Source organism: Hoplias malabaricus, chromosome 2, assembly GCF_029633855.1.
Source record: "Hoplias malabaricus isolate fHopMal1 chromosome 2, fHopMal1.hap1, whole genome shotgun sequence".
Lineage (NCBI taxonomy): Eukaryota > Metazoa > Chordata > Actinopteri > Characiformes > Erythrinidae > Hoplias > Hoplias malabaricus.
The window spans coordinates 18,609,002-18,631,864 of record NC_089801.1 but is presented as its reverse complement, the minus strand read 5'-3'; the positions used below and the strand labels follow the sequence as shown (position 1 = coordinate 18,631,864).

At 40.8% G+C, this 22,863-nt stretch overlaps 1 protein-coding gene and 1 long non-coding RNA gene across 4 annotated transcripts in view; one reads left to right on the top strand and one right to left on the bottom strand.

The window, feature by feature from the left end:
- nup214 (nucleoporin 214) overlaps positions 1-22,863 on the top strand; it is a 52,134-nt gene that overhangs the window by 16,828 nt on the left and 12,443 nt on the right. For all 3 annotated transcript variants that reach the window (XM_066658965.1, XM_066658966.1, XM_066658964.1), the window contains exons 24-30: positions 124-229; positions 8,318-8,384; positions 9,314-9,380; positions 10,101-10,185; positions 10,902-10,972; positions 11,239-11,400; positions 12,564-14,135. In XM_066658965.1, the coding sequence (XP_066515062.1) occupies positions 124-229; positions 8,318-8,384; positions 9,314-9,380; positions 10,101-10,185; positions 10,902-10,972; positions 11,239-11,400; positions 12,564-14,135 (2,130 nt within the window). The remainder of the gene's footprint in view (positions 1-123; positions 230-8,317; positions 8,385-9,313; positions 9,381-10,100; positions 10,186-10,901; positions 10,973-11,238; positions 11,401-12,563; positions 14,136-22,863) is intronic.
- On the bottom strand, positions 18,631-22,464 carry LOC136683070 (uncharacterized). The gene is made up of 4 exons (XR_010798747.1): positions 22,378-22,464; positions 20,765-20,830; positions 19,665-19,732; positions 18,631-18,896 (listed from the first exon to the last, which is right to left on the bottom strand). It is a non-coding gene; the product is annotated as an uncharacterized lncRNA (long non-coding RNA).

The following is a 22,863-nucleotide window of genomic DNA, read 5'->3' as shown; positions in this document are numbered from 1 at the left end:
GTCATATTTGTAATTAATTAAACTTAGGTCAAACCAAATTCCAGAATGAGAATTCAGCGAAGTCATTTCAGCGTGTTGATTCAGCTGCTTGTCGCTCAGTAATAAATATCCACTGTGTTTCAGCACGACCCTCTCTGACCGAATCCACTCTGAAGACAGTTCCTCAGGTGGTGAATGTGCAGGAGCTGAAGGATAAAGGACCTAATCTGCCCGTCTCCACGGTCATCAGGTGAGTGACTTTACTCTCTCTTCTGGTTATTATTAGCAACATGAGAAATGTTCCTCTCCGCAAAACTTTGCGAGAGCATAAAGACGAGGTTAAACACAGCGAAATGGATACAACGAGTGCGGACAAACAAGAGCACTGAGTGAGAACGGAGAGGAAAGAGAACCGAGTGAAAACGGCTAAAAACCAGAGCTTCTGCTCCTCACTGCTGTGCGCTCGGGGTCGGGGTGAACAGCGAGCGGCTCATTATCATTTAAAGGAACAGGTGCTGAAAGCGGGAGCTGCTGTGGGGCTCGTGGGGTTTGGACCGAAACGTTAGGTCACAAACGTTTCATTAAAAACAGAACTGTGCTCCACTGTGGAGAAGAGGGGGAGAATATGCCCCCCATTTATCTCATCTTAATTGTATGGAATCAACTTGTATATGGCAATTAATAGCACAATCAGACAGTAATCTCTGCTGCGTTAGAGTAAGATTTGTTTATTTCATCCTTCAGCAGCATGCTCAGGCCCAGTCTACAATTACAGCCAAACAATACTCTGCGCATTTGTAATTAACCTCATGAAATTATACAGATAAATCACTTCAGTCAAGTCTGCTGCTGTAGTTGTAGTTTCCCGTGGAGGGAGAAGTGTGACTAATGCTGATTTATTGAAATGATGCGTTATGTAAGCACTCTAACCTCATAGATGCTTTATTTTTTAAAAGCATTGTTTTTCTACTGCCCCTCGTTCTCTGGAGTGTGTATTGTTTAGAATTGTTTACTGAAATTACAGCTGTTGTTTACCGTAGGCTCAGTCCATCAGGCATTGAAGGTATTGTAGCCATTTTCCAATGTCTCTGCTTCTTTTTTTTTTTTATTAAGCCACTCCACATATTGGTTTAACATCACGGCAGGATTTCTGCCCCAGACTGGGCTTTAAAATGAGGTCACGCTGAGGGCCGGATTAGTCTCTGCAGAGGGGGATGATGGGTAGGGAAGAGAAGAGACGGATCTTGTCTGTATTCCTCACAAAAAAATGCTGTCTTATTTTGTATATATACTTTTTAAAGCTGAATATAAAGGGATCTAAAGTAGGGTTGTTTCTTTTAGTCGCCAAAGTAGAGCACTTTTATTCTCTTTGCTCTCATAGTCAGGTAAACAACCAAATTAAGCAGTGTATAATACTACATATAGGTCATATTACCAATACCGGATTTCTGACAAACTGCCATACACTATAGGACACACAGAGGGGCGACATGGTCCTAAAGCAGGGTGTAGATAGACTAAAATAGTTGTGTTGAATGGGTAATTTAAGAAAAAAATCACTTGGGTGCTGGTGGACGAATAAGGTTAACTTAACCCCTGAAGTCCTGATGGAAATGGGGCAGGCGTGTGGTCACTGGAGCATACAGTGGAGCGTCATGGTCCAGGGGGCGGTGGAGGGCTAAGGCGGGGGTTCCCATCACAGCTGGATTCTTCCACTCGTCTTATACAGAGCCTGCAGCCATGCAGCCGCTCGGCCATCATCATCATCTCTGTACATCTATATTCATGCAGTGTTACATCTCTGACCTCACAACCCTTAGATTATTATTATTTTTTAAATAATTCCTTATTAAATAATGAATGTGCTTTGTTTATTTTTATCAAATTAACTAACATCAACAAAAAGTAAACATTGGGAGAGGCTAAACTACCAGAGAAATAAATAAATCAATTTCTCAGTTGCATGCTAATGTTGTGCAGCCAGGGTTTAGTGAAATGACGTGTCCCATCAATGAGCCTTGGGCACCCATGACCCTGTCTCCAGTTCATCATTCATCCTTCCTCTGGCCATGTTTGGACTGTACTGATCACTACACACTGTTTTAGTGGTGCTCTGACCAAAACATTACAACCATGACAGTGTGGCTCTTGTCAACTGGTGCTTTTCTGCTGCATGGGATCGGATCGGCTGTATTCACTTTTAGCTAGTCGCTTTTCTACTCCCACAACTCCCCCACGAATTGGAGGCAGTGATGTCGCAAAATCCATTCTCTAATGGGAATCACAGGCTTTGAAAACCACAACAACGCAGGCGGTAAAGTTAGGTGCTGTTCACTCGTTGTGTGGCGTGTTGTTGTTGTTTGGACTGAACACAGCTCCTCCCCAAGTTCTCACAGTTCAGTTTTCCTTGTCGCACGTTCAGCTTTCGCTGGAGATTTTCCCCAGACACCAACCCAAGGAGCGTTTGAAGCTCTTCAGAAACCCCTCCATGGAATGTAACGAGCTGCTGCTGTGAGTCGAATGAAAACTAATGTGAAAGCTGCTGTAACTTCAGAGATTGTACAAGTTGCGAGTTTATGCTGGAGCTCTGCATTTCCTGGTGATTGACAGGTCTCTGGCCAATCAGAGCTCTGCAGGGTTCATACGTCACATTAAGTTCCTACACGGCTCGGTTGGAACTAGAATCGAGCAGGGACTGAAAAAGTACCAGGCTCCAGGACCTGATTTGTTCAATGGAAAAGCAAAAGAGCTGAGCCGAGTCATGTAGGTTCCATGCAGCGGAAAACAGGGAAAGTGTCTTAGATCCTTACGCTGACTGTTTCTCCTGCTTTCAACATCCACTTCAAGAACTGACTATGCCAGGGGTGTCAAACTAGATCCACAGACGGCCGTGTGGGTGCAGGTTTTCTTTCCAACCACGCAGAAACCACACCTCATTCCACCTGTTTTTAATCATTGGATATAATCAGTAGATCTTGACTTTCAGTAGTGTAGGGCTTTTGCGTGGTTGGAAAGAAAACCTGCACCCACACGGCCCTCCGTGGATCTAGTTTGACACCCCTGGACTATGCATTCAGCACAGTTCAGTAAGTTGTGGGTGTGGATATAATCTCCTAATCCTGCAGGTGATTTGATAACGGTTCTGGGCAGTGACAGTGTGAAGGATATAAAGAAAACATCAGCTCGTTTCCATCATTAGTTTTTGTTGAATCTCTGTGAAAACTAAACCATTCTGAGTAGCACAGGTGTGTTGAGGAAACTGGAGCCTGGCGCTGTGTGTGTGTGACTGTGGACTCCAGGACATTATCCCTCCACCCTACAGCCCTGCAGTTCTTCTGATGAGAGTCATAAATTATCATTTTTCCAGTAAAGAAGGAAGAATCATTCAGGAAATTGAAAAACAGAACCTATGCCCAAAGCCTATTAAAAGCCCCATAGAATATAATAATTTGTAATGATTCAGAATCACTGATGGTTGCCTCTCTGTGTTTACACTGAAACATGTTCAGCTTCGACCCTCAGACTCTCGGGGAAATGACGTGAACGGGACTTTAATGTAAAATGCAAAAGATGTCTGTGCCTTGCACACCACAGAACAGGGAGATGGACCTGAATATTAATGAGTTTATTAAGAGGAGATAAAAGACGCTATAAGGAGAGCTGAAGTCTGAAGGCTCCTGACGAGGAAGCGCTTTCCCTTTCTCTCTTGTTTGTTTGATTTGACGGAAGTGTTTCTCCAGAGCGGCTGGAAACGCAGCAGCTGATAAATTCGTTTTAATTCAGAGCCTTCTTTTCACTCTTAACGTTGACTCTCCAGGTAATTACCCGCAGACTCCGTCCGGCTGTCAGTTCTGAAGAAAATATTCGCTCTACGGCAGGAATAATGAGTCAGGTGTTTGGCACAAAGCAAACAAAGTGTGTTTTAGAAGAGAGAGCGCACAGGAAAATTCAGATTTGATTTTAAGGTGTTGTTATTATTTTACAAAGCAAAGCTATAACAGGAATCATTCCAGTGAAGTAGAATGTGATTAATTTTTATGGATCCATGGAAAAATCCCACATTTGGAGCCTAAAGTAGTCAGTTTTGCACTCGTATTATTAACATATGAATGTTTGTCCAACTAGTGATTGTTTATATTCATTTTAATCTGAGTAACAATATGAAAAAAGAAGATTATAAACAACTGTAGTGCATTCCTACATTTTTCTACATGTTTGAGTTTGGGAATTTTAATATAAATTTTTAATAACTGGCCCACAGCCAGACAGTGTGTGTGTGTGTATAGGTGTTGTATTACAAGCTGTTGGAAGTGTGTGAGAAGCTCTCTCTGTGTTTAATGCAGTCTCCACAGACACACATGCACTTTTAATACACACACTTCAATAATTTATGGTGCAGCCGAGTCTCGCAGCAGCAGGTGAACCGCAATGATCCTGAATGCCACCCGGAGGTGCCACCGAGCCAGAATCGTGAACAGGATATCAGCGTTGTGTGTAGTCTGAAGAGTTTGGAAGCAGCTACAGGTGTATTATGTAGAAAAATAAAATATTGTGATAGTTTCTGACAAATTTGAAGCGAAATTATTGTATACAGTGACATGACTTCCACATGCTGTTAGATTTATTGGATCTGTCTGCACTGAGAAAAGGAACTGGACACAAAAACCAAATTCTTAAGGCCTTTGCAAAAATATACATATATGCTTTATAAACAAATATATGTTTATTAACAGTGTCTTTTACGGCGAGTCGGAAACTGGCGGACTGCGATGCTGCGTTTTTGAATTAGATTTTGAATTAGAACCTGTTCTATTTTCTTCGTTTTACAGATGCGTTAAAACCAGGCCGACCAATCAGAGCGTCGTTGTTATGGTTACAGACCAAACAGTGGCTGACCAGCTCGTCTTGTTCGTAGAAGCTTTTGTAAACATAAAGCTTAAAAAACAATAAACATACTGACGGTTAATGGAAATATAATCTCTTTTACTGAGAGGAGTAACGTGCAGTAGCAGAGCCTCACACTCCCCCAGTGAGCTTCAGGAACACAGCTGAACTTCCGTGTTGTTCTGGAGACTGGGAGGCGTTGAGTGTGGCATTTAGCTGCAGTGTTTAAAGTAGAATAAATTCATCACCACTAGTCCTCAGTGGATCCACTTCTTTCTCTACCAGTGTCTACCAGGGGGTTTCAGAGCGTTGAGAGACAAGTGCGTTGTATGCGTCATGAATAGGCCTTTGGGGGTGTGGTTCAGGTTTCTTTGAATACACTAGAGTAAGATTACAGCACTTGGACATCAGTGGGAATATGGCACCAACTTATTTTCCGGCCATGTCTCACACCTTATAGTGGCTGATGGTGTTTGATAAAGCGTGCTGAGTGCTGGCCTTGTTCTGACTCCACTCTGGTTCAGCATTCTCTCCAGCGTCGTCCTTGCCGCTCTGGATATGATCCAGTAGCAGCGCACTGATTATTCTGAGGTCAAGAGAGGAAAATTGGGGGCATCGGCTGTGTTTCCATGCACAGGAGGCATGTTTCTGGGGAAAGCAGGATGAGAAACACAGGGGGTTTCCTGTGATGAAATTGGAAATAATTTAATGTTGTGTGTGCAGGCTCTGTGTGAACTGTCCCCTGATGTCCTCTGCCTGTCTGTATCGATCAGCAGAGGGATGTAGTGCCACACTGATCCAGCCTCAAAAAAAAAAAAGAGGGGGAAGAGAGTTTAGAAGGAAATCACACCTTTCCATCATCAGCCAAGACTTGTTTAGTTTCTGAATGTTATTCTAACTAAGAACTATTAGAATTTTTAGCATCTTGTGCTTTAGTGCAGTCCCACACGAGCCTACAATCAGTCTGCTCAATGCCAACAGGTGCCAAGAGGGGTGTAAAACCCCTACCTTTGCCGTGTGGAGAGCGGAACTGGGTGCTTTTGAGCCCTGGAGCTCCATCCTCTCCTTTTTTATAATCAGAATAGATGGCTGAATGCCATCTGATCCCAACAGCAATGTTCAAACACCTTTTTGGTAAAGGCCTCCCTTTTTCTGCAGCAAAAGGAGCTCTAGCGCCCTATGAATGGCCCTCATTTCAGGAGAAACCTCAAAGGAAGTGTATATTGTAGTGTATTAAGTAAAAGAAAAGGAAAACAATGAACTAAAAAAGAGAAAATGGATAATGAGCTAAATATGTGAAGAACCTTGCTGTCCATATAAACACACATCTCCAAAATAACTTTAAAGGAGAAGGGGGCGACCTTCTTTAAATATAACGTGAAGAGAGATTATAATTCCAGGTCATTTCCAGACATCACCTTGCAAGAGTAAATTCATGATGTTGCAGTGAAGGACTTCCTAGTGGTTTCTTGTTGGGAAATTGCAACACGATTGCAATTTGTGTTTTTATTAGAGGAGGATCAGGAACAACGTCTGGGTGCTTGGAGCTTCCACTGCCCGAGTTACACCTCCGTATTCAAGAACACAAGCCTGAATGCCAGTTGAGAATCAGTATCAATATTATATTGTCACTGTCCAATTAAAAACCTGTATCTCCATGTTTGTGGATGTTTAGTTTACTACATCGTTTGAACACAGCAGCTCTCCTTCACACTGTGTGAATATTTCATGACGAATGTCCAATAGAAACACTCCACCGTTAAAGGATAAAAACTTCTGTAAAGTTACCATTTTGGGAGATACATGTTTTTAACTGGACAGCGATGTTATGACGATGTACACAGTTTTTTCCTCCTCTCTTCATTGCTCTCTCTTTGCTCCTGACTCAGTTGTGGTGAATATTTGGATGGAACACGCCCTCAGGCCAGTTTCCAAATTAGCTTTACTCACAATATGCTCAAAAGAGCGAAGGAGCATGGCCTTGTTGTGGAGCTGCGCTCGTGTATCTGCTTTTTCCTGTGTCATAGCATCATTCTTGTGGTTTCTCACAAACAATAGCATCCAAGAAACTCACAAAGGAAAACTAGAACAGAAATGCAAGGATGATAATAAGCTGTGGCTTCTTTTGGGTGTGGTCTCCATCCACACATTTCTTGTGGTGGTGTTTAATTTTGAATACATATTTTAGTATGCAGTGAAACCTTGACTTACAAGTGGATCGACGTATGGATTTTACGAGATACGGGCCGTCGCTCTTTGGAATTTATTTATTTATTTGTTTGTTTGTTTATTTTTGCTTTATGAGCCGAGATCAGAGTTACAAGCGAGCAAACTTACACCACCCACCACTAGGTGGCCCAGTGAGTGCCCAGTTCACGTGTTTATCTTGCCATGCATCTCTGTCGTATCACTGTTTTGTAGCATTAAGTGTGTAGCGAGCAAGTTAAGCGATAGAGCGATAGATAGCAAGAAAAGAAAAACTCCCCCAACCTCCTCCATCTCCGCCAGCGTCTTCCTCCGATTTTCAAATTAAATACACTTTATATTATATATTACTGTTTTTATATATTATTTGTCATTTATAAATTACATTTTTCGTATTTAAAAACCCATTAAAAATTGTTGCGGTTAATCAACGAATTAATAACATTCCAATTTGTTTTAAAGGGGAAAGTTTGTTTGATATAAGAGCAAATGGAGTTAGGAGCTCGGTCACAGAACAAATTTAACTCATAAGTCAAGCTATTGCTGTATTTTATATCATATTTGGTCATATCAAAAGACAGATCATCTTTTAGTTTGACCTAATTTTTAAACGCATAAAGAAATATGGTGTTGCTATATGAGCTTACCCCTTATTATTGGTGCGTTCAACATCAGCAAAGAGTGCACATCAAATACGTCGAAAAAAAAATAAATGGAGCTCTCTGGAGCAGCTGCACATGAGCATACGATCACTATGTCCAATGCCAAGTGTTTGCAAGTGGGGTGTAAAGCCCTACTTGATTCAGCTCTGTTCAGTATGTCAGGGACACAGCACCAAACTAGTCTCATCCTCAGACATTTCACCCACAAGTTGAGGGAGAGTCTGATACTTTCAGAGCACTAGCCCTTGCTCAGTGTCAGATTCTGGCAGTTGTATTATCATGGGCTCTCTGTACATCCATGTCTCGTTTTGTCCTGGGTCTTACTGATCCGACGGGAATCATGAATACTGCAGCCTCCTTTCTTTTCCTGAAGTAGTAGGAGGTTCCTGGTCTTGTTAAATGGCGAAAGGCACCAGGCTCATTGCGAGACTAGCACCAAACAAACAATAAATGCAGCTACATTCTCGTTTTCAACATCTAGTGTAAAGCCTTCCATGATCTTGCAGTAATCTCTCTCTCTCTCTCTCTCTCTCTCTCTCTCTCTTTCTCACTCTCTCTCTCTCGCTCTCTCTCTCTCTCTATCTCAGTTCTTCTGTTCCTGCTCCAGCAGCTCAGGTCGTGCAGCAAGTCCTGGCCACTGTTGAAGCCAAGAAAGTGAGTAGTGCTGAACTGATTTGTCCTTCATTGTAAATTACACACTTCATATGTGCATTGCAAACACATCCTCTCAGGTTAATACCCTTTCTTTTTAAGCTCCTTTCATGACAAAAACGTGCAAATTAAAGAAAACTATCTTTACAAAATGAAAAGCCTGTATGAGGAGCAGAAAGCTGGAGAGCGTTATCTGTGGTGTGGAGTGAAAGGAGACACAGGAGCAGTAACGTGAAATGCCCCAAACTCATCTGAAATTCCAGCAGCGGACAGTTCACCACCATGTTACACTTAATAAACACAGCTGTGGGGGTTGGCCCGATCACCGTGAGATCCCTGGATCAACCTCAGTGCTGCCTCAGTCATCTGAGGCTGGGTGTTATGGAGAGCACAGTTGGCCTAGCTCTCTATGGCACCTCATCTCGCCCTTCTCTCTGCTAGTGGTGCTAGCGAGTGTGGGCATCTGTCGACTGATGTGACAGATCTGGGCAGTGTGCATTCTCCTCTGGTGTGTTAAAATGTGGTGTTGCGTTAGAGGCAGTTTTGAAAAGAAACTGGGGTTCGGCCTCGTTATGAAGGAAGCACATGTTCACCCTCAATCTCCTGAGGCTGGGGGCATTGTATGCGATTAGAGGCAGACACACTAACAGGAAATGTATTAAAACATCTCTACCATTTTCATTCCCCAATCCTTAAAATCTTAGTAAACCATAGGCTAATGGTGTGTATTAATTTCAGACTGTTTAGTAAAGTTGTACACAAAGACAAACATATTTGAACAACCATTTGTGAACACATCTGTAAATACACAGCTGTTGTCTTTAGATGATGTCACGTATTTTCATTTAAAAATCAGATGTAAATTTCCACACCACTGAATGTATATTTGATATTGTTTGTTTGTTTGGTCGTTTTTCTTATCCTTCCCTCAGAATTCTTCACCAGCAGTGAAGGTGGCTCCACCGGTCACAGACAGCACTCCTCAGTCCTTTGTCTTTGGTGAGATCTCCACTCTGCAACACTATTATAGGGTTTTAAAGGGTTCCTAGTTCAGTATCAGGTTGGTACTGAAACCTATTACTTCAGAATATTGCAAATAGCAATAGGCATACAATGTATTTGGGTTACTAAGTGTCTCTGGGCCAATGGGCTGCTGATTGGATCCCATAGGTGTGTTAATGTCAATATTATATATGCCAGTAACTCAAGACTAAAACAAATGCTTCTTATTTAGCAATGCCCTTCCCTTCAGCCACTCCTCCCCCTTCTGTTCATGTTCTGAGCATGGCACCCAGAGAAACAGCCAGCATTTACACAGGGCGAGATTTACATGCACATGTATGCATTTGGCCCCGCTACAAAAACAAAGAGCAGAGGACAACACACACACAGAGTGTGAATTCATTCTCTGCCCTGTGCCTTAACTCCACTATGATTTTATGTAGAAAATAGTGTTTTATATATTGGATATAGCACTTTTTTAAATGCAATTCCAAATGGTCTTCTCTGTCAAGTTGTTGATACTGTATATTTCCCAATGTTACTTGGTCCTAAGACTTGATTCTGCAGTTACACGTACACCAGTACACAGCAGAATAATACACTTTTAAATAACAATACTTGTGTTCACTTATCTCATGGCAGACATTTGTTTAGTAAAAATGTAATTTTTTATTTGTTATAACATCTAACCAAAGTGTGTTTTTGTGCATCGTGAAGGACCCAAAACGGATGTTCCTGCTGCCTCCACTTCCTCTTCTTTTCCAAAACAGCAGAACAACAAAGGCTTCAGCTTCTCGACAGCGTGAGTTGCCTCAAACTCAAATGTGCAGTTTTGCAGTCGTTCGGATGTACATTGGCTGAAGTATTTGGGGAGAATTTCTTATTGCGATGGTTCTGTTGAGTATTTTCATTGCGCAGTTATTAATTCGCAGTTCATTTCTAAAAATGAAGCTCCAGGCCTGTGTTTATAACCAAAACCAAGAAGACCCAGCTGTAACTGATCGCTGAATGTAGAGCATTGTGGTCATGTCCACAGTGCAGTGCCTGACTAAAATTAAACCTGCAGTTCAGAGATTGAAAGAAATGACTCTTCTTGATGCAATAAAGTATACGGTGATTAAATATAAGCAAACTATATTTCATTTACATTTTTCATTAAGTTTAAGTCTGAATTAATATTGAAAATAGCAGTAAATGTAAAGAATGGGTTTTCATCCTGGAACAAGGCTGTAAACACACAATTTCATCAAATTAACCTCAGACTCTATACCTCCTCCTCCTCCTCCTTATAAACACAACTGATCAAACATTTACATCCGCACTCTCCGTTTGTTTCTAATGAACTAGAGTGGAAATGGGAAAAGGGTCAATAATTAACTCTCACTGTCTTGAAACACAGCCCTGGTTGGATTATAGCAATGTTTTGTTCTACCACATATTAATTTAGTAATGAATCCTCAGGATTTGAGTTCAGGTTTCAGTAACTAAGCAAATTTCTCTCTTTTCTGACTGCAACAGATCCCCAGGAGTGTTCCCCTTTGCTCTGAACTCCACATCATCTCAGCCTCCAGCACCTGGCGGCTCTCAAGGTAAACACCCACATCTCCTCATTGATTTCTCTTGGAATTTTTCTGCTAGGGTTTTTTTTTTTTTTTTTTTTTTTATGTTGATGATTCATCATCAGGAATATTAACCTGTATGCCTTTTTTTTCTAAATGCATTGTGTAGTGTTTTTGGTTTTATTATTATTAGCAGTAGTAGTATTTTATTTTATTTTTTTCTAATACATTATATTTTTTTTTTCAGTTTTTTTAGAAATAGAAAAACACAATTTGTAAAATCTCTCTTCTCTCAGCCACTCCAGGCTCTGTAATCTTCAACCAGCCAGCCACCAGTGCCAGCGTCTCTGCTCCGGTAGCTCCAAGCTTCAGCTCCGTCACTTCTTCATCATCATCATCATCTTCCTCCACAGTCGCAGCCTTCAGCTCCAGCTCTTCAGCTCCAGCTGTGGCTTTCGGTATGGAACACCAGAACAACACAGGGTTTAGAGTGGGTCTTTATTGCGGGTCGTACACAGCTCTGAGAGAAACTGTTAGAGTTTTACATAAAGCTTGAATTGAAAGTGGTCCTTGAGCTCCTTTTAAACCTTGTAAACCAGAGGTATTGAACATTTTTCCTCTGTAGCCCTCTGTGCCAGATTTTAGACCTTCAGCCAACCCACTTTTCAGATAAGACAGGATTATCACAGCATAGACATAAACAAAATCGGGTCCTTTCTGTTTATATGAACAGAACACGCGCTCCTGCTCTGGAGGGCTTTCTCTTGTAGTCCAGGGGACTGTCCGCAGCTGAAACTTGATATGATATTCACTAAAAGCAGTGAACCCCAGACCATCTGCCATCTCTGAAAATTGCTGCACACTGCTTCTACGTCTGTGAAACTTATAACATTTAAATTCAGTTAAATCTACCATATGCAGTTACTTTTACTTAAAATTACAAACAGGACTAAATCAAAATGTTACAGTTTCACAAACTCAAAAAGAATAAATTAATTCATTGTCTGTGACCCTTATCCAGTTCAGGGTCACGGTGGGTCTGGAGCCTACCAGGAACCACAGGGCGACACACATTCATTCACACACTCACACTTACCGCCAATCCACCTACCAATGTGTGTTTTTTGGACCGTGGAAAGAAACCCACACAAAGAAGGCATTGTTGAAGATAATTTAATTGTTTAATTGAGTGCAGCATCTCATTATATTTTAAATTAGACTCATTCCAGTTAATTACTTTGAACATTAGGGTTTACAGTGTGTTATAAATAAAATAAAACAAATGGTTTGTTTTTTGGTTATAATCTCACATCTCAAAAACACCCCTGCAATTCCTTTACAACAGTTTGAATGATGTAAGGGGGTCTGTAAATGATAAGGGTGTGCACACCTTAGGGTTTTTTTGTTACTGAGCGGTTCACTTTAAATGCAGAATAATTTGTAGTAGATACTATATAATTCATAGTATTTGCTGAACGCTTCATGATTAACACACTGTAAGGAGTAAGAATAAGAGTTTAAAGGTTTTAATGTATTTATTTAAATTCTGGAATGCATTAGCATATGTCTGAGCATTTGTCTCTTTCTCATTGTCCCCCTCCCTGTTCCTGTCCCTCTGCAGGTAAAGACACAGAACAGGCGAGTAAGTTCTCATTCAGCAGTGGTGCGCCCAAGATGCCGTTCAGTTCCAGTTCCCCAGAGATACCGTTCGCTTCAAAACCAGCCACTTCCGCTTCTGTTCAACCTCCTGGAACAGTCGAACCCATCAGTCTGACCTCCACAAACACATCCTTTCAGACCACTAAAGCTCAAAGTAGCCCCTGGGAGACTCTGGGTCCCTTTTCTGACCTGAGAGTGGGTCAGGGAGTCGAGGGGAAGGAAACACAGAAAACTGCTCCTGGTTTTACGTTCGGAGTGCCTGGAAACGGAGGTGCAGCAGCTTTCACGTTCGGCTCCCAACCACAGGCAAAGCCAGCTCCTGGGAACGGATCTGATTCAGGAGCTGCTTCAGGAGACGTCTCCAAAAGTTCAGCACCTGCGTCTAGTAGTGTTTTTCAACCTGCTGAAAATGCAGCACCTTCTGCAACCAAACCACCACCTACTGCTGCTGCTGCTGCTACTGCTGCTGCTCCATCCTTCAGCAGCCTCCTTGCTGCTCCTCTTCCATCAGAAAGCCAAGTTTCCACCAAGCAGTCGCTGGCACCAGCTTCTGGGTCTTCTCCTCCACCAGAACCAGCTACAACTTCAGCTACAACTCCTGAAGAACCTGCATCAGAACCAAGCATAGTACCTCCAGCTCAGTCCACACCATCTCCAGCATTTATCAGCCAGGAGCCGGTAGCTTCTCAGCCAGAGATTCCAGCTCCAAGCGGAGAAAAACCACCCACAAGTCAAGCACCTGCCCTCACTGTAACCCCAACTCCTCCGTCTTCTACTACACCGCCATCAGAGCCAGTAGCTGCAGTAGAAGCTTCTCAACCAGAGCCTAAACCTACTTCGACACCTACAACAGCAGCTGGCAACAGCAATCTAGAACAAGCTCCTCCACCAATTGCCACGACACAAGCCCCAACTTCTACCACACCGGGCTCCATTTTTGCCAGCACTACAGCAGGTACCACTTTATCAGTCACTAGCTTCACTCCCGTAGTTAGCACAGCCACATTAGCAGCTCCATCCTCCACCGTAGTAGCCCCATTAACAACCAGCACCACGGCCCAAGCCCCAGCTCCCATTTTTGGGCAGACAGCCACCACAACTTCAGCTCCAGCCTTTGGTTCCTCCACCTTTGGTGCAGCCTCCACGACCCAAGGCTTCGGAAAACCTGTTTTTGGACAAGTTTCTTCCAATGGATTTGGGCAGCCTCCAGCAGCAAGTGGCTTCACCTTCGGACAGTCTGCGTTTGGCACGAGTTCAGCTTTTGGGCAGACGCCAAATCCAGCAGCTAGTGCTCCAGCCTCCAGTGCTGGAGGAGGTGGAGGAGGATTGTTCGGATCGTCTAGCACCAGCAGTGCCAGCTCATTCTCTTTTGGTGCGAGCACCAGCTCTACACCCAGCGCTGGGACGAATATCTTTGGACAGAGCAGTGCTCCGGTGTTTGGGCAGCAGAGCGGGGGCTTCGGACAGGGCTCGCTTTTCGGAGGAGGAACCACCACAACTACTTCATCCGGCTTCGGATTTGGACAACCAGCAGGTAAAGTGTGTGTGTGTGTGTGTGTGTGTGTGTGTGTTGCTCATATTAAGCATACCTTAAAATGAAGGACGGTATGTAGTAATATTTATTTTAAAGGCGACAGGTTATGAACCCCTGGTTCAATTAACTTTTTCATTAATATATTTATCTTGAGCCTTCTAACCCACACACTGTGAAACAAGAGTCCCCCAAGTCAGTTTTCTCTGTGCTGGCCTAACATGGGATAAAACAAGTTCAGACACTTGTTTGTCTGAGAATGGCAAACAAGTGCAGAATGGCCCCGCCCCCCTTGCCTGAGTCTGTCCAATTACAGCGCTGAAACTTTGTTTATGTGAGAGCAATGACGAGGTTAAACACAGCAAAACAGACACAATGAGCACGGAGAAATAAGAGCACTGAGAAAACGGAGAAGAAAGAGAACAGAGCAAAAACTGATAAAAACCAGTTTCTGCTCCTTGCTCCTCACTGCTGTGCGCTCGGGGTCGGGGTGAACAGCAAGCGGCTCATTATCATTTAAAGAAACAGGCGCTGAAAGCGGGCTGTTTACACAGGGGGAGAACACTGCTGTGGGGCTCGTGGGGTTTGGACCAAAGCAGGTCACAGACGTTTCATTAAGAAACAGAACTGCATTCACTTAAGGCAAATTGGGAGAATATGCCCCATTTACAAGACATATGTATTGTGACAGTACATTATTCTTGTTACTAGGACAATAATAGGTTACTTATGGATTGCTGTCTCATTTATGCCATGGAAATTTTTGTATTAACAGTGAACAGCTAGAAACAGTGATGGTGTGAGTTTGTGTCTTGTTTAAATTCAGCATAAACAAAAATAATTCAGGCTATATGAGGTCAGCAGGTGGCTTCTTCTTGCTGGGGGCTGGGCATTATCTGACGGCCAGCAGGGACATTAATCTCAGGGCGTGGCTGCCTTCTGACGAGCTCGTCCATTCCCACAAATTCCCCGAATTCTCTCAGTGGCATCAGGCGTCTGGGTGGGTCGCCCACAAACAGCTGATCTGCATCCCACCGTCCCTCCGTCCCTGACCCTCTTCAGCCTCCTCGCTTCCTTTTCTCTCCCACTATGGAATGGACCCTGAATTTCCACCTGCTTGTGTTCAGCTCTGGGGTCACATTCCTCACTGTGGAGAATTCCCTGATAGAAATATTACACACAGTAGACATCACTGTAGAAAATAATTTTTCATATACATACAGCACCAGTCAAAAGTTTGGACTCATCTCCTCATTCGTGATTGGAGTAGAGCTAGTTACTGTATAGAACTGTGTACCAGCCCCTACCTCTGCACAACCCCAGTTACAGTCTCAGACACATTCAGAAGGGAGCAGTTCTACAGATTAATTCTCGACGAGGCCACAGCTGTTCACTGAAAACCGTTCCAGGTGACGACCTCATGAAGCTGACTGAGAGAACGGAGAGAGTGTGTGAAGCTGTCATCAAAGCCACAGGGGGCTACTGTGAAGAGTCCAAAGTATAAAACATATTCTGCTTTGTTTAACACTTTTTCGTTTACTACGTAATTCCATGTGTGTTCCTTCATGGTTTTAACGTCTTCCGCATTCATTTACAATATAGGAAAAAAAAAAAACAGAAAAACCATTGAATGAGAAGATGTCCAAACTTTTGACTGGTGCTGTACGTTCACAACATGTGGAAGACGGCTCAAAACAAAGGAAACCCTCCTTCAGTTGGTGTGTCCAAACATTTGACTGGTGTTGTGTGATTATGTTGACACTTTCCTGTGACACTATCACGTAGCTCTGAGCATTTAGGGTCTGGTCAAAGCTGTAATGAACCTGTAACAAACAATAGCCTTCTGTGTTGAGAACTTTCGAACCATAACAGATATTGCAAATCTCAGAGACGATTCTGATCTTCTTTGATGTGCTACACGACCACCTTCCCATTGAGTAAAAACTTGACCTTGATCCAATATGGCGGCTTTCAAGATGGCGGACATTTTCCGGACACAGTCTAAAAGATAGGCCCCTCCCCCTTTACTCACTGCGGTATTCAGATGTGTGATTTTCACTTTCTGAAATTTCTGAAATAAAAGGGTGTTGAGACTTTTGACTCACCCTGAATATTACTATATATTGTATAATTTTTAATATAATATATATTTGAATAAGGCCTGAAATGCCCACTTAACCCACGAGCTGCTGCTTGCTGCCCCAGGTGTATGTGTAGTTTATGCCTCGTGTGTGTGCGTTGGGTTAATTAGGTTGTACAATGACATAAGCACGTATTTTTTATTTTTATATAAAGTGTGGTAAAGAAGTTTAGTCTAATAACCTTTAAAAATGAGCCTGACACCGCTGCACACTCTGACCCCCTCCGGCAGATAAACGGCCTGGAGCATTGTTTATGAAAATGTAATATTTTTCCCTGAACATTCATCTCCAAACTAAATATGAGCAAAAGAGGGGATTTAAAAATAAAGAAGTTGCAGATCTTGGCTCTGTCCTCTTTGTCTGTACATTAACGTTAGATATCAGTTTGACCTGCTTTACTTCACTGTACGCTAACAGACACTGGTGTGCTGTTTTTAAAGCACTTTCTGTAGAGCTGGTCACTGGATTAGATCCATTTAAACCAGATTACTACTAAAATATAACCTCGGTACTGATGTCCAGAGTGGCTGAATTTAGAATAAAACAGGGTACAAGGAGGATCTGTATAAATTACTGTTAAATTACAGTAGATTTTCATTAGAAATATCTCTTTTCCATAATAAATCACAGGCGTGTTTGACCTCAACGTCCTTCTCTATCTGTTTTAAACTTTAGCTTCTATTAATGTTTGCCAGACCTTTATTTAAATCATTCTTTATATGTACGTTACGTAATATTTCTATCTTAAAATTACAGCTTTAAAATGATTGTGATGTGTCACTGTCCTGTAATAGTGAGAATAGAGCCTTTGGGCTTAGCACTGCAGAAACGGCACTATGTTACTTTTGGAGGCAGGTAGGAAACAACCCCACCCCCTCCCCCTCTCTATTGATTTCAGCACAGTGCTATAAAAATACACTACTCTAGGGGGAGCAGCAAAAAACCCCAGTCTTACTTAGTGTTCCTTTAAGGAATAAATATTGTAATTATTAATAATAATTTAGCTCCTGTTCTGTTAAGAGGACATTTTCAGCTGAATATAAAACATTTCTTGGCAGAAACCAGAGTTCTACTGTTTTCCTCCTTATTTTATTAGTGCCGCTGTAAACGGCGCCGTGAGTATTAGTGATGTCCGATGACAGATGGAAGTGAAACACAAGCGCGTTCACGAGGACGGACGATGAATCACAAACACACACTCACTCCAGCTTCATCCTGGGAATAAATAACAGAGATGAACTCGGACACAGACGTCTCTTAAAGCACAAGAGCAGACAGAGCCCACTGAAAGTCTGTGCTTTTCACCTCCTTTATTTAATGAAGGAATTAATCCCTCTTCGCTTCAGTGCATCTTTAGGATTAATTTTTTTTTCTATTATTAAGCTTTGTCTTTTAATAGTGGCAGTTCCAGTCTAAAGTTTAGTGCCACTCTTGTCTTTTTTGCGTATTTTCTGAAGCCTGTCACAATAATTACTGATTTATTATTGTTATATATATATATATTTTTTATTATTATTATTATTATTATTATTAATATATAATTATTTAACATTTCCTCAATCATTTTTGCTGACCTTAGTGTTTTCTTGTGTTGTTTATTTACATCAGGTCTTAGGTCTCTCTCTTCTGGGGACGTTAAGTTGATTTGTTTGAAAACAATGGCTTTCTTTTGTTTATGTTTTATTTTTTTATATTCCAATATCAGAATATTTTAATAACTAATCTTTTGCTGAAAGTTCGTGGCTCTTATGCTGTTTTATTGTTGTGTCAGTGGCTTAAAATGGCTACCGTAACCGGCTTCTGTTTTCCATACTCGCGTCTGACTAGACAGGCCACAGCTCTAAAATTATTCAAATACAAATATATCATGTACACTCTAAAAAATGGTTGGGTTGAAATAACCCAAGTTGGTTCAATTTGTCAACCCAGCGCTGGGTCAAATAGGGACAAACCCAGCATTAGTTATTTTAACCCAGCTATGCTGGGTTACCAGTTTAACCCAACAGGCTGGGTTATTGACATTGACCCACTATTGGGTAAAAACAACTATATTGTAGGGTTATGGCAACCTTTGGGTTGGTTCATTTTTAATCCATTTAATGCAAGCATGCACACAAATATTATTCCAGAATATTTTTATTAATAAGCCAACAAACAAAAATAAAAATATAATCAGAGTCTAGCTGGAATAAAAGACATACGTACAATAGTCAAGTTATCAAAGTTTTGTAGATTTTTATACATTTAAAATATTCAAAAATAAAATGTATTTATATTGTTTATACACACGGACAACAGGAGAATCAAGCAACACAAAATAATTTACCAAGAAACACATCTAGTCCAGAAGTCCACAATAAACAAGTTAAAATTATTTTTCTTCAGGTTATAAATGTTATTGAAAATACAATTAATAAATGACAACAAGATATTGGAGGTCAAATACGTAAAATGCTTTGAAACAAACATCCACTGCTCTCAGTAGTGTGCTCTGCTCCAGATCTTCTCCACTGATGATTACAAAAGCTTGAGAACAACGACTGCAGTCCCCAAGCATCCGAACATATGGAAGCTCCCTGGTGTCCTTGGTATGTCTTAAATACTCAGCCATATTACTTCCAACCTAGGAAAACAAGTTGAGCAAAGGTGGGAAAGAGGAAATTGAATTAATGTATGAATGAGTGAATAAATGAACAAAATCACAAACTAACTCACATGGAATTCCAGGGTACAGTCCACAATAGGTTAAGCGTTTGTACTATATAACAGAAATAAAAAGCACCTGCACATTTGTGGCCTACAGCCTGGACACCTGTAAGCTTTTAGAGTAATGATATGTTTGGACAGATGCTAGCTTTGATAGCGTATCAGTTGCCTTTCTTTGTTATGTTTATCCCAACTTTACATTATATTTTACTGATATTTTTCCCATGTTCACACATTTAAAATAAAAATGCTTTAAATGTAATTGTCTAAAGCCCATAAGAATAAAAAAGTCAACAATTATATAAATTTTAAATTCGAGACTTTGACTTTACAAATATTTACAATGTAAATTTAAACAAATTTATTTATTTTTGCATAAAATTGTGATATGTCTATGAAAAACAAACACGTGTGTTTATGAATGTAACTGTATTTGTACAAACTGCAGACTGTGAGACACAGATTGGGATCTGTTCATTTGTGAACAGTGAAACAAATTTATGACTTGTGTTTAATTTGTGGATTAACATTTACACATTTGTAAAGTATTTTGAGACTAATCTCTCTCCATATGCGGTGTCCAACAGACGTGGATATTCTTGTAGTATTTCTACAACTGTTTTGGTCCGATTCTCCCTTATCCGTTAGCTCTATGGATTGCAGTCACCTTCATGTATTGTCTAACCTGGCTTGGTGGATGAATGTTGTTCTTAAGCCACTCTTGCATAGCCCTGTCCACAGTCACAGCAGACGCTGAGGAGTAGAGGTAATAAAATACATTTTTTAAATATATTTATATATTTTTTTTTATATAAAAAATAAAAGATTTTAAACCTAAATATAAAACAAAACGTTCCGGGTCAGTGCTCTGGGGACAAATACATGCTTTTTACATACCTCAATATGCGTACAAAAGTTTAAAGTGTTGTGTACCAAATAGTTGTCATTTAAAGGTCATCACTGATTTTTAAGGTAACTGTTGTGTAGTATTAAAAACGACACTTGTCTTTTAATGAAAAAAAAAATTTATTTTGAAAAGGAGAGTAAAGAATTTAATTACCGAAAGCGCTACAAAACTTAACTACTCGAGTTACAAATGTGTTTCTGTGGTAATTCAAACAAAGAATAAAACTTAGTTTTCTCCCCCTCAATCATGGCGTTTTACCTTAAAAGACGCAAAACTTACGAACGTAAACAAAACGGAGAGAACTGTGTTTTCCAACAAATGTAGACATTCCCTTTAAGCGGGACATCAAAACACAATGAAGCCTGAGTTTTAATCCCAAATCACTCAATACTCCCTATGTACTGCACTACGCAAGTCATTAACTTACTGAATCTAAATCTTAACAGTGCATTATATATTCCTAATACAACATCATTTATATGTATTAATATGTGTGAATCTGAAATCTATTGCTATCTGCTTGTGTACAGTGTAGTGTATGACTGATGTAATTTAATATAGAGAAAGTGAAAAGCTATTTGTATTTCAGACAAAGACAGATGTGCTGTCTCAGTTTTCCTCATCCGCGTGAGCACAGTGACAACCATGTTTTTAAAAGTCTCCACCTTGGGAGAGCATTTTTGCAAAATCTCAATTTTCAGTGACCTGTGTGGGGATGGGAGGCCAAAACCGAGACAAAACCTTGTTTTTTTTTTCGTGTATAGACAAAACGTCTATACCTGAAAACTCACTGTCCTTAAACATTATATACATTGTTGCAAAACTAAAATTGAGTAAGAGAGAGAGAGAGAGAGGATGCACACAAAAACTTTACATACCTTCGATTTTAGGAATTAATGTTTGAAGATTCCAGTCTTCGTTTGAACAAATTCATCCATGTGTCACTGCAGATATCAACATAACATTTTAGAAAGACATGTACAATACTTCATAGTACAAGACCAAATAAAAAAACACCATGTGTAAAATTAGAAAGTCAAGATGATCCACTGTGTTGACATAATATTGTTGACATAGTATTACGCATTTATGAATGGGTTGCAGCTGAGTCACATTGCCGAGTACCCGTCATGTTCATGGGTTGAAATGACAATCTTTTTGGCGTGGGCACCATATTGGGGTGCGATTGTCTGGTTTCAAGGTGCAACGTTAATGAATATGAATAGGAAAAATGAATATATTTATCTCATACACAGCTCCTGTTAACAACTAGTTAAAGTTAGTGTAGTGCATGTTTTATAAGAGGTACATGAGGAATAAAGGGTATTAAAAGGTAAAATATTTGTGGTTTGTGTTTTTACGAATATAACGAGTGGTATTAAAAGGTGTTTAATGCATTTTGAACAAAGAAAAAGAGGATAGAGACTTTTTTAAAAAGCTAACAATCATCACAGTTACCCTTTTTAAGATGGAACTACTAATTAAAACAAGAAGCTAGTGAATTACGCCAATGTTAGCCTCATATACTGACAGGTTTACGGTAGAAATAAACATTTGAATACGAAAAATGGAGAATAAGAAGCAAACGTCTTCCGAAAATGGCATTTAAGGTGGAAGGGGGAAAAATAAATAAGGAAGGCGACATCAGCTTCGACTAGTGACAATTTTAACACTAGGAGCACAGAGAGCCGGTGTGTATTTGAGCCTGTGACTGACTTTACTCCGTGTGTTGTGTTGGTTTTGGTGCGGAAGGGAGACTTTAGTCACAGCTGTCAAACCAGTGGCTCTCTTTGCTCCGGTCTCAGTCGGTCAAATAAGCGCGATGCTTCTAGTGTTAAGGTGGAAATGAAAATTCCAATATGACGATGGGAAGCTATTTTCTGATTTGACATCGTGATTTTTATCACTCGTTTCATATAAGTAAAAAAAGCAAAGGAGGTATTCATTTCAAAGGAATCACAAGCACTGGTTAAGGAGTGCTGTACAGATTTTTTTTAGCTTATTGGCTTTCATTTAAAAAGCGAACATCCCAATAGGAATAAAGCATGACATACCCTAAGGCTACCACACACGGGCCATATCAGTCCAAGAACGGCAGAAGCTTATTTAACTCAGCTAACGCTAGCTAGTGCTACCTCACGGAGGCGCAGAGCAGGACATTTATCTGAGGTATCGCTAGCATAACTGACCTAGCGTTAGCAGGCAAGAAATAACATCAACGCAACGCCAATGTTAATAAAAGCAGTAATTGGGTACACTAGAAGATACAGCGATAAACATCATAAATATAGGTTTAGTAAAAATCAACCTGACTTAGGTAGCTAGTGACGTTAGCCTGGGTCTTTATTTCCTTCGGCAGAATGATAATGTCCGTTAGTCAGGAAACTGGGATTTACTCGCTGACCAGAAATATGAACTCAACTAAGATCCTGATTAATACAAAACGGTTTTAATCTATATATTAAAATTATGTAAATGAAAAAAAACTTACAATTATGCTCACGGCCAAAAGAAACTCTTCTCCTCTGGTGTTCAGCTTCGGTTTCTTCTTTTCGCTCGAGCTTCTCGGCTTCCCGCCTATTCCGACGCACGACGTGACTGTTCCCTTTCAGGTCCGCATACACAACCCAACGCTGCTGGGTTGTTTGTTATTAACCCAATTTAAGTCAAAATAACCCAACATGCTCAACCCAGCAATTGGGTTATAAAAATAACCCAGCATTTTTTAGAGTGTATAAAGATGTGAGTGAGCCCCAGGGGCTGGACAAAGACTCGCGGAGCCAACCCTGGGGCCACACACTCGCTCTGGTTCGCTGGGTCCTGTCAGCACAGTCCTAAAGGGACACATCTGATGAAGGGGCAGACAGAGAGAGTTGAAGGGAGGAGAAGAAAAGAGAGGGACACAGACACTTGGTGTTTTAGTTGAAAGCTGATTGCTAGTTTAGTTTTTATTGTGTTTTTGTGTGTGAAAAAACAC